The sequence below is a fragment of the Triturus cristatus genome, chromosome 3_2, assembly GCF_964204655.1.
Source record: "Triturus cristatus chromosome 3_2, aTriCri1.1, whole genome shotgun sequence".
Classification (NCBI taxonomy): Eukaryota; Metazoa; Chordata; class Amphibia; order Caudata; family Salamandridae; genus Triturus; species Triturus cristatus.
The window spans coordinates 497,537,070-497,548,029 of record NC_140584.1 but is presented as its reverse complement, the minus strand read 5'-3'; the positions used below and the strand labels follow the sequence as shown (position 1 = coordinate 497,548,029).

General features: G+C 44.9%; 1 protein-coding gene across 1 annotated transcript; it reads right to left on the bottom strand.

Annotated features, from left to right (window-relative positions):
- Nucleotides 1–6,647: 6,647 nt before the first annotated feature.
- On the bottom strand, nt 6,648–10,607 carry ADM (adrenomedullin). Its single transcript, XM_085648171.1, has 4 exons — nt 10,492–10,607; nt 9,380–9,490; nt 8,965–9,096; nt 6,648–8,189 (listed from the first exon to the last, which is right to left on the bottom strand). Exons 2-4 carry the CDS (start codon nt 9,475–9,477, stop codon nt 7,841–7,843), a joined length of 579 nt encoding a protein of 192 aa, XP_085504297.1. The 5' UTR covers nt 9,478–9,490; nt 10,492–10,607; the 3' UTR covers nt 6,648–7,840.
- Between the last annotated feature and the right edge of the window lie 353 nt (nt 10,608–10,960).

Here is a 10,960-nt window from a genome sequence, read left to right as displayed (position 1 = left end):
TGCCAGTCCTGTATTGTTGGTTTGTTGCCCGTGCCCCCCTTTCCACTACCCTCCATAGTCTGTGGTGCTGCCACTGCCCTTCCTGCTTGCCCAGTGTGGTCAAATTGTTGCCTCTGCACTCTCCTACCTGCCTTCAATTTTCAGGGTCCGTGCCCCTGGCCTCTGCCTCTCAACAGTATCCCAATGAACAACTAGATTGCTAACATTCTATATTTATTACAAAAGTGTGGAACGCCTGACGTCATCTTGATGTAATCAAAACTGTAATACCTAGAGCATTTCCTTTAGAAATTACATATATGAGAGGGTCTTATTTGCATCAAAATTATGGTTAGTGCTCTAAAAAACTAAAATGAGGACATATTTTCTGAGTTTCCAAATAGCGACAAAGAACTTTTAAATTATTTGTAATCTTTATGTTTTTTTATCCAGTTGACCACTTGATTAAATGTTGCACTTAGGGGAGAGGATGTGGTGTTACTTCCAGAGCTGCAGACTTTGCAACTGGGGAACCAGGTTGGATTTTCTGCTTCAGCTCAACATTCTGTGATTCTGGTCAAATCACTTAATGTCCCCATGTCTACAACCAAAATGAATTTGATCTTGTGTGATGTAACCAGTGCTCATGTAAAGCACTCCAATACCTGACAAGTCTGCACTATATAAAACTGCAAATACACAAAATTGGGCTACATGTGGGCTACATCTAGGTGATATTTGTGCTGCATTTGGGCTCTTTTGTCTATGATGGCCATCTTGGGAGATTTATTTTTTATGAAGTTTCCTAATTTCCTCATTTACTGCAATCTCCTCAGTAGGAAATGCTTTCAGTTTTTTACTTTGATTCCATAAAGAAGGTATTCAGATATGTCACACATTTGCCATAAATTCTGAATGTTAGCACTCTAGTTGCTCATTAAATCACTGTAGTAAAGCTACTGCTCACCAGGGAAGTCTGCTGCTGGTATTAAAAGTGCATGTTTCAGTCTGCTTATCAGAATTTTTTAATGAAATAGAAGAGGATTTGAGAAGTCACTCAAAATGTGACCTAATTTTTCTTTCTTCAGCACTAATCATAATTTCTATGGCAAAATGAACCCCCTCGTTGTGTTCCTTTTAAAATTAAATGTTTTAAGTGTTACCAGTTTATTCCAATCAAGATGGCTTCAGGTGTGCCATACTTTTGTCATAAGTAAGACTGTTAGCGCTCTAGTTGTTCATTAAAACACTCTGGGGCATTCTGTCATTGGGCTATACTTGGGCTACATCTGGGTGATATTTGTGCTACATTTGGGCTCTTTTGTCTCTGGTGGCCATTTTGGGAGACTTATTTGTTATGAAGTTTCCTAATTTCCTCATTTACTACAATCTCCTCAGTAGGAAATACTTTCAGTTTTTTACTTTGATTCCATCAAGAAGGCATTCAGATGTGTCACACATTTGCCATAAATTCTGAATGTTAGCACTCTAGTTGCTCATTAGATCACTGTAGTAAAGCCACTGCTTACCAGGGAAGTCTGCTGCTGGTATTGAAAGTGCATGTTTCAGTCTGTATGTCAGAATTTTTTAATGAAATAGAAGAGGATTTGAGAAGTCACTCAAAATGTGCCCTAATTTTTCTTTCTGCAGCACTAATCATACTTTCTATGGCAAAGTGAACCCCCTCATGTTGTTCCTTTTTAAATTAAATGTTTTAAGAGTTACCACTTTATTCCAATCAAGATGGCTTCAGGTGTGCCATACGTTTGTCATAAGTAGGACTGTTAGCGCTCTAGTTGTTCTTTGGAACACTCTGGGAAGCTGCAGTAGAACACAAAGGAATCAACTGACAGTCTCTGCCCTTGTTGGATGTACATGTTTTACTGAGAATGTCAGACTTCCTTCTCAAATGACTCAGAAAGATAATGTGAATTTACAGAAAATATGCTCTCAGCTTAGCTTATAGATCACCTTCCAAACCTCTGTGAGAAAAGCATGAGAAAATAGTTTTCTCTCAAACATGATTCATGATATCACAGCAGAAGGCTTTTTCACATGGTAAAATCACCTTAGAACACACCACAATTCCTAAAATGAGTATGGTACCATCAACAAATGATTTATAATGTATCAAAATTCTTAATACCTTCTATTAACTGCAATGCTTTATATGAGGTGCTATCATGTGTATTGGTCCCAAGATGGCTGCCAACACTTCTTGGATGAAGTACTGACAGCCAATCAGATCTCACGATGAGATGTGTGGTTAGGCTCCGCCCAGATATATCTATCTTTTTAACTCTAATTTTCTCAGGAACTACTGAACGGATTTACACCATTTAAGCAAAAGGCATGAGTCTGAACTGAGGACTACCTCTTTGCCAAATTTGGTGTAATTCTGTTCAGCAGTTCGAGCTGTAGCTGCGTCAACAGGTCCTATGGGAAAATGTATGGGGAAAATGCGTTTTAGGACCTCCCTTTTTTCTCGGCCCCCGCTTGACGAATCACCGTGTACTTTTCAGGAAAGGATCGGACCTGAGCTGGCCAAAAGTTTGGAAAATTTCGCGAAGATTCGTCAATCTGCGCCAAGGTTATTCCAAATAGAATGTTGCGGATTTCCTATGGAAAATAGGTCCTAACTATATATATATTCACTGAAAAAACCATAGGTTTCAGACATGTTATAGTTAGCGGAAATTTTACTGATAAAAAACCAATGAAATTCCCCCGTTATAGTTAGTGCAGGCAACTATAACTCACGCGACCGCAATCCTCTGCTGATGCTAATACTGTATTTAGACACTTATTTGCCCATGTCTTCTTCCATAAATTTTTAGCTATACATATATTAGAAATATTTTTTTTTCATAAAGACACACATGTCATCAGCAGAAGATTGCGGTCGCGTGAGTTATAGTTGCCTGCACTAACTATAACGGGGGAATTTCATTGGTTTTTTATCAGTAAAATTTCCGCTAACTATAACATGTCTGAAACCTATGGTTTTTTCAGTGAATTTGCAAGGTTTTTTAAATGCTAATTCCTAACTATAACGTGTGTGAAACCTATGGTTTTTTCAGTGAATTTGTACGGTTTTTTAAATGCTAAGTTACTTTACGCCATTCGTGGCGTGCACGCCCACTTAACGCAGTTCGTTCCGTTCGCGCACCGTGCGCGCTCGGTGAGCACGCATGGAAAAATGCATGGGAAAAACGCGTTTTGGGACCCCCCTTTTATCTCAGCCCCCGCTTGACGAATCCCCCCGAGACTTTCAGGGTAGGAGCGGAGCGTAGCGCCCCACCTATTTTGAGAAATTTGCGAGGATTCGTCGACCGGCGCCAAAGTTATTCAAAATAGAATGTTGCGGATTTCCTATGGAAAAGGGGTCCTAACTATAACTACCTACTGGCGACCGCCAGTAGGTAATATATATATATATATATATATAATACACACACACACATTTTATGACTAGCAAATCTCATATATGTAAAATGGCAGCCTTAAACTGTGGTACCAGCCAGTGACCATATATATGTAGATTTTATATTTGAGGGATTCACAAGTCATAAAACGGAATCATGATTTCGAGACAAACTTTGGAACATGAATTTTGCCACATATTTGCAAATCCTATTTCAGATTTGTGAATCCGAAAGAAATAAAATTGAAGATGATAAAAGGCCTCACCATCAAGATCGATGGAACAGCCTCTAGGTGGAACAGGGGTTGGGTACACAAACACCCCGCGTACTGCTGAAGACATTTCGGCTATAAGTCATTCCATGTAACTGTGCCACCAGAAGCGTCATATTGCTTTTCATCAGTCCAGCACAACCGTTGCATCCCGTTTTTACAACTCATTTTCGCGCTACGACTATTTACTGATAATTGCAAATGGAAATTCCAGCTCTTCTGAATGCCTGATTTAAACATAGTGGGCCAGAAGTACTAATGCATTTTCTTGTCACAGACTGTATGATTTTGTAAATAGGGTGTAAGACAGAAAAAATTTGTTTTTCAAATGTACTAAACCCATTTAGCCATTCAGTAACATGTTGCTGGGGACTCCTTCCCGTTTGCAAACAAGTACCCACCTACTTATGTTATGCAACTGCAGGCATGTTTAGGGAGGCCCTTCCAAACGGTGATTCCGTATGGTAAGTATTAATGTTTTACGACCGAACACGGTCGTGAAGCATTAATATTTTACCAACACCTCAAAGAAGGTGGTAACCTGTTCGCAGATGTGAATGCGTTCTTTGTGAACCACTTCGCCTTCGTGGATAGTCGACAAATGGACCCTCTGCCTACTCTTAAAAAAATTGTTTTACTAACTTTTCTCTTTTTTTGTAAATGCCTCCTGTTTTCTTTTAACCCCTTGTGTGCCACGCCCTTTCCCCGCCCTGTGCCGGCCGTTACATTAGCGGGCGGGGTTCATGACGAGCTGGACTCGTCATGGGCACAGCGCAACCGCGGCCCATGACGAGTCCAGCTCGTCATGGGCACACAAGGGGTTAAGTGAAAGGGGCTGCATTAAAAAAAATATTGCTCTGTTTAAAAAATATCACCGCGATGTTGTTCTGCTGACACCAGTAGGCCATATCCTTGTGATGGCAGCAAATTATAGTGGGTCGCAATTTGAAACCTACCGCATTAATATTCATTATGTAGGTCAAATTGTGACCCACTCGATCTATGAACCGACCTATTAGTGCATATTTATGTTGGCAAAATACTGTTGGAAGTCGCTAAAAATAACGGTGCATAAATTGTGACCACTTTTAGCTAATTCAATGCATGTACCTCAGAGGCACAAGGCAAAAATGTACCCCCCGCCCACCCGCAGAATGTTATGGGGGGTTCCCGGACTTTCCTATATCTCACATATAAGTACTGAACTTGGGCTGGACGCAGCCCCGGTGAAGGATCGAGAGGCCCCTTGAGAGTCGGGTTCCCACTCTGCCGTGTGGGCATGCTTTACTGTAACGCATGCCCACGCGGCAGTGGGTACACGACTCTCAAGGGTCATGCCGATCTTTCACTGTGTGGGTATACGTTACTGTAACGCATGCCCACACTCCTGGTGTATATCTGATCTCGTCGTGCTTGAAACAAGGGCTTCCTTAGAACGTAGAATACTGGGAAAGTATTGAGGAATAGAAAAACTGTTTTTTGCAATAATTGTGAAGGCCGCTAGATGGCGGTAGCGTCATGTTAACCTTCACACTTGGCCTGGAATGTCTCGGGAGCTGCGCTTTGAACTTGCAGGCAATAAATAAATCAGAGTTTAGCTGCTGGACTAATGCGGCTGCTAAACTTTAGCAACCGCATTAGTCCAGTCGACGTCTGGTTTGAAAGACGGACCCAGAAATCCTAATAACCTTGAACACTACTGGGAGTTTTAAATGGGGAGGGTGGCGTTAGCAGTCAGAAATATCTGTTTATTGTGTGCTCGGTGCGGGAAAGCCCGGTTGCATCCAGCTGTATCAGCCAGTTTACAGTGATCTTCCGCTCTGTTGTGGAAATTTTCCCTGCTGAGACAGTGGATTTCCTACCAGAAGTCACGTGCCCCTGGTACAGTGTGTCTCTGAGCTTACTTTTCCACTGCGTTCTGTGCTGAGGTCGAGAAAGACCGTCTACATCAGTGAGAAAATATAGCGCCTCAAAAATATTGTGACCACAATATCGAATATCAAAATATTCTGAAGTATGTATAGGTGACTATGGTTATACTGTTCTTAAAGCCATACCTTTGTACCTTGAAGATATATACGTATATCCTCAAGGTACCTAGGTGTGGAGTAAACATATATAGTTCATTTTCGATATTCTGGTAGTCGATGTCGATGTCTCTGACAAGATATTTTTACATATCGATATTTCAAACTCAATATTCCATTCCCTTGCCGCGTTGGTTGGTGCCAAGACTGCCCAGTAATCTTTTGAGGGTGCCTAGATGTGAGACGTATTCAAATTCATCACTACCATATATAGGCACAGCGGCGAATATGTTAGGATGTTGAAATGTACCAATGTGTTCTGTGCCGATAAAGAGGAACGGGGCAAAGAACGCAGTGTCCCCATTACTGGTTTGAACTTAAGGTTGCTCTTATGGTAGTAAGGCGTATATAATGCACACACAGACCTCCAAGAACGAATACAAAGTTCCCTTTGATTCAGAGTATATGAGAGGTGCACACATGGAGAATACAACTGAGAGTTTTACTGCAAAAACTCAAACGGTGTGAAGCTTATAACGTGGGGGAAAAGAGGTGGTTTATAGCCAGCAGGTTTGTGAATGTGGCTTTTCAAAACGTGTGTACGGGGAGAGCGCAATCGCATATGAACTCGTGGCTGATCCTGAAATCGCACCTGTGCGCGAGTGTCATGCAAGTTTATTGGCTGTGACGTATAGGAGACATTTTTCAAACAGAGAATCTGAACAGGGGAGTACTGTGCCATTATACGTTTAAGAGGTATGCGATTTGTTCTCGTGGAGACGTGTTTAAGGTCATGTGTTAGGTTCACCAGCGGGCAAAGTGACCTCAGAACAAACCTGTTAGGTGTTCTAGTGTCCAAAACCAACTATAATAAATATATATACACACACAGCTTTGCATTGCTCAATATAGTCTTGCCACTAAATAAAATAGAACTCAACTAAATAATATGCCATCGTTTTTATTTTATCTTTTATCACTCACTTCGAAAAATATAGAAAATAATATATATATTTATATTTACTTCTTTCACACAACTGGAATGTAAAATGGAAACGGCGGCCACAGTTTACAGTGAACACACAATAATAAAATAAGGTATACACTGATAGAATGCCCTTATATAATATATAACGTACAAAAATAACTCTATTTTCAAATGTACAAAAAAACCTTTAAAAAGACAAGACATTGAAACAGTAGCATTTAAATATTGGTATTTTCCTCATAATACAGACAATAACACATATATTGCACTTTTTCAGTAGACGTTCAAGTATAAAGTCGTCCTCCAGGGACTACCGAATAAAGTTTGATTGTCAGATGGCTGCGCTGCCGATCAGGAGATAAAGTCTAGTATCACCCAGACTTCAGTGGCTGATGTCAGGTGTCCATTCCTACATTTCAGGTAAAGTCTTTGAGTATACTTCTTGCACACCTGACCTGAGCACCCATTGGTGGAAACTCTAGTTGATTCCAGATGCATCTCGGAGCCGGTTTCTGATGTCCGTCACGTGTTTGGAAGTCTGCTTTAGTTGCCAATTCTAACTGACCAATAGAACTTCCGTTTTTTTCTTCTGATTAAGTTGTTCAGTCCTAACTAGATGTTCAAATAGCAATGAGCTCGTGTGTATTCATTTGGCAAGTAAGTGGTTAACCTGGATTCTGAAATCCACTAGGGCTGCGTGTCTAGAAAGATGTTGAGATTTTCAAATTACAATCTGAAACGGGTCAACTTTTTGAGTGATACTGATGGTGCAATGAAGTTCTTCGCACTCCACCATTAGCCAGCGCAGTGTGGGGCTCTGACTTGAGGGTTCAGTCAGCCCCCAAAGGGACAGAGGGTTTCCCGCGGGTCTAGGGCCTGCCCAGCCCGGGTTAAAGTACAGACCGTGGCTAAGTGGCTTTCCCATTCTAAGTGCTGAAGCTGGTAGGCATGACACTGCCCTTCTTCATTCTGCTAAAGACTTGGCGCTCCCACCCATCTGGTCGCGCCATTTCCTCAGTGCTGCGGGCGCTGCTCCTCGTCGCCCCCTGGTGGCCGGCGTGCGGCGTGCTGCTCCCCAGAGGTGACGCTCCCGCCGGCTGACGCGCGCGGCGCTGCAGTAGCGCCGACTTGACGCTGAGCAGCAGCAGCTTCAGCTACTTATGGCGGCCCCCCAGGGCAGCAGCTTCTCCCGCCGCGCCCTCTTGTTCAGCCTGCTCGCTGGAGCCTGGCGCCTGCCCCGGAGGCTCCGGATGAGCTGCGCCCATGGCCCGGGGAGCCGTGCGGGCGCAGAGCGACGCCTCCGCCGGCCGTAGCCCATGGAGCTGATCTTGCTGGCGGGCGCCGTGCCGTCCTTGTCCTTGTCGGTGTACTGGAAGATCTGGTGCGCCAGGTTCTGCACCGTGCACGTCCCGAAGCGGCAGCCGATCCGCAGGGACTGCAGGTGCGGGTAGTGGTTCAGGCTCTGCCGGTAGCGCTTGACGCGGAGGTGCGGCTCCGAGCTGCGGACACAAGGGAGGAGAGGGCGTTACAGAGGGACCCAAGATCACAGTAGCGTGTGACAGTGCGCGTGTTATGCTTTACAGGAAACTCGCACCTTGCAACTACTGTCTCACCACAGCATCTGAACAACCAACCTCACAGTGACCTCACGAGCCCAGCCCCACAATCAGGCAGTGCGCGAACCAAGCATATTCCGCAACCCACACCTATAACTTCACGCGCAGCTAACACCTTGGGCATCACAGACACTCGCGGACCCACCAAAACCTCATGCCCGGCCCTTTAACTCCAGTCACATATACTATACACGGGGATCCCACACGCCCAGTCTCACAAGAAGCCCTCCCCGATTACAACCTCTTATTAACACTAGAACACTTCCGAATCTCGTCCACAACCTCACACCGGCCAACCTGCACACACAACTGTTTCAAAGCCACCTCTCAGCCATTTACAAACCCATGCACGACCACATACAGTCACACACATAGCCTTTCACGTGCAGCAACCTGAGTCCCAAACATGCTCACTCCTCAGCATTCGTTGTCCAAGACACCTCTTAAAATACACTTTAAAGTCCAGCAGACTGCACAGTCACGACCATAAAATGTAGCTGTAAGAGGACGTGAGCACCAAGCCCTGTCCCGGTTAGTGGGCTGCGCACCGCTCTAGCTCTTAGCAAGCAGGCTCGTTCATTTCACACGTCGCATTCACCACAAGTGCACTGTAACCGGCCCGCAGAGGCCGCAGCCTCCGTTTAATCCCTCCAAGTACCTGCTGCCAGCGGTCATCGTGTCCTTCACGTCCTCCGTCCTTATGATAGCAGAGCTCGCCCTCGAATCAGCGGCCCCCTGCTCGCTGGCTTTGACGTCTCGTTTTACTCGAAATAACACTTTCTCCATCCATCTGCAAACAAGCACGGCGGAGAGAGGGTTAAAGTTCGCCCAGACAGTATTAAACACAATATAAAGCCAGTTCACCCAGTTTTTTTATGCAGCGCTTACTTCACACTTGTAATCGAACGCAAGCAAAGCCACAAACAATATCCACGTTAAAGGTCATGTTTTTTTGCCTCGTAACTATAAAAAGGTTATAGCATTATAGCTGCTCAAACACAATCACGCAAAGCCATGAATGCACCATGTGTTCGAAACCTTAATTTATACAAACAATTTTTTCTTCAACTCACTTTTTTCTCAAGTCAGGTGTCGGGTCCAGCCTTGTTGCATCCGCGCCCAGAAAGGTGACGTAGCTCAAGTAGAGAATCACTGCCTGAAGAAGTTTCATGTTTACTGAGACACTGTGGGGAAAACACAATATATAGGATTTTAGTAGTCTGTACTTCATCCCACAGACACCAGAGTTCGCCCTGACCTCTGTCCTCTCCCCGTGCTATCCTTTGCCCGTGTTTGCCTTGCATTTTATCAAAAAGTCAACAGTCATCCCCCAAGGTCTGCCCTTGTCATCTATTTACCGGCTGCGTGAGCTGAAGGCCGCCCGCTGCCTGCTCCCGCACGTCCCGTCAGGGGAGCGAGAGTTGTATACATCAGTGTGCACCATCAGCACTTTGCAGGAGCTGTGTGAAGATAGTGGGGGACGCCAAACCTCGAAATGTCTACTTTCCATCTCAGCTGTTATCTATCCCGTTTCTTAGCACCCACATTTTTGCAGATTAGGCTAAAACCACGGGTGGCCCCGGATCACACAGTGCTGTCAAGTGGGAAAGTCATGCCTCAAACCAGGATCTCCTGGCTTTTTTCCAAACTTCATTATTTTCATTAGACCTAAGACAAGAAGGTGCAGCTCGTATCATGCAGAGGCCTGGGGTGCCTCTCATTTCGAGGTTTTCATTTTAGTCTAACATTTAGCCAATTATGAAGTAATGTTCTGCAACGACCCTTCAAAATAGAAACCTTCTTTCAAAATACTGCAATGGAATGTGCAAGATGAACTGTCAATTCCTATCACCTGGGCCCCCTAACAACTGTGCAAGCCGAAGGCAACGTGGTGCAGCCCAACGTGTCAATCAAAACCAAGTCGGGCCGTGGGGGGCATCCTGCGTGTATCTAATGACCTCAAAACCCATACCACACCACACTGGTATACACAATTAAAAAACATTGTATATTGGCAATTTGGCAACAAATATATTTCAAAGTGTAAATGCCTCTCTGCTGGTGGGACACATACGGGTGCCCAAGCCAGTCACTGCCTAATTGCTAATTTAAAGCATGTGAATACAAATATGTTTAAAACTAAGAGACAAAGGTGCAGCACACCTGTCCGTTGTGAGATCCTTACCTGTATGCCGATAAATCCACAGATCCTGTGAGGGTGCAATTCCCGGGTCAGAGGAGGGTAGCGCGTGCCCTGTGCTGAGGTTACTGCTTCTGTATTCAGTGTTTGCAGAAACCACTGGCTAGCCCCGGCCGGGGTCGCCCTTTATAGAGCGCGCCACCAGGGGGCGTGTCGAGCGGAGGCTGAGTGACAGGCGGGCGCATTCCAGAGGATTGCTGCTGCCTTAGTCACCGCGAAAACTTCGGATCCCGGAAACCTGGCGGCGCTGCATGCAGAGGGGTGTGAGCAGCCCCCCTGCACTTGGAGACGGTGTTTACTGGGCTGATAGACAAGGAGTGTTGCACGTTCTCCCAGTGTGTTGTTCTGCGGCTCCACGCTCCCGCAGAGACAGTGTGCAGATGCACCGGCTGACGCGCTTGGCCTCCGCAGGCGGACTCCAGACCACGGCAGTGTTATATCGCAGTCCTTGTGG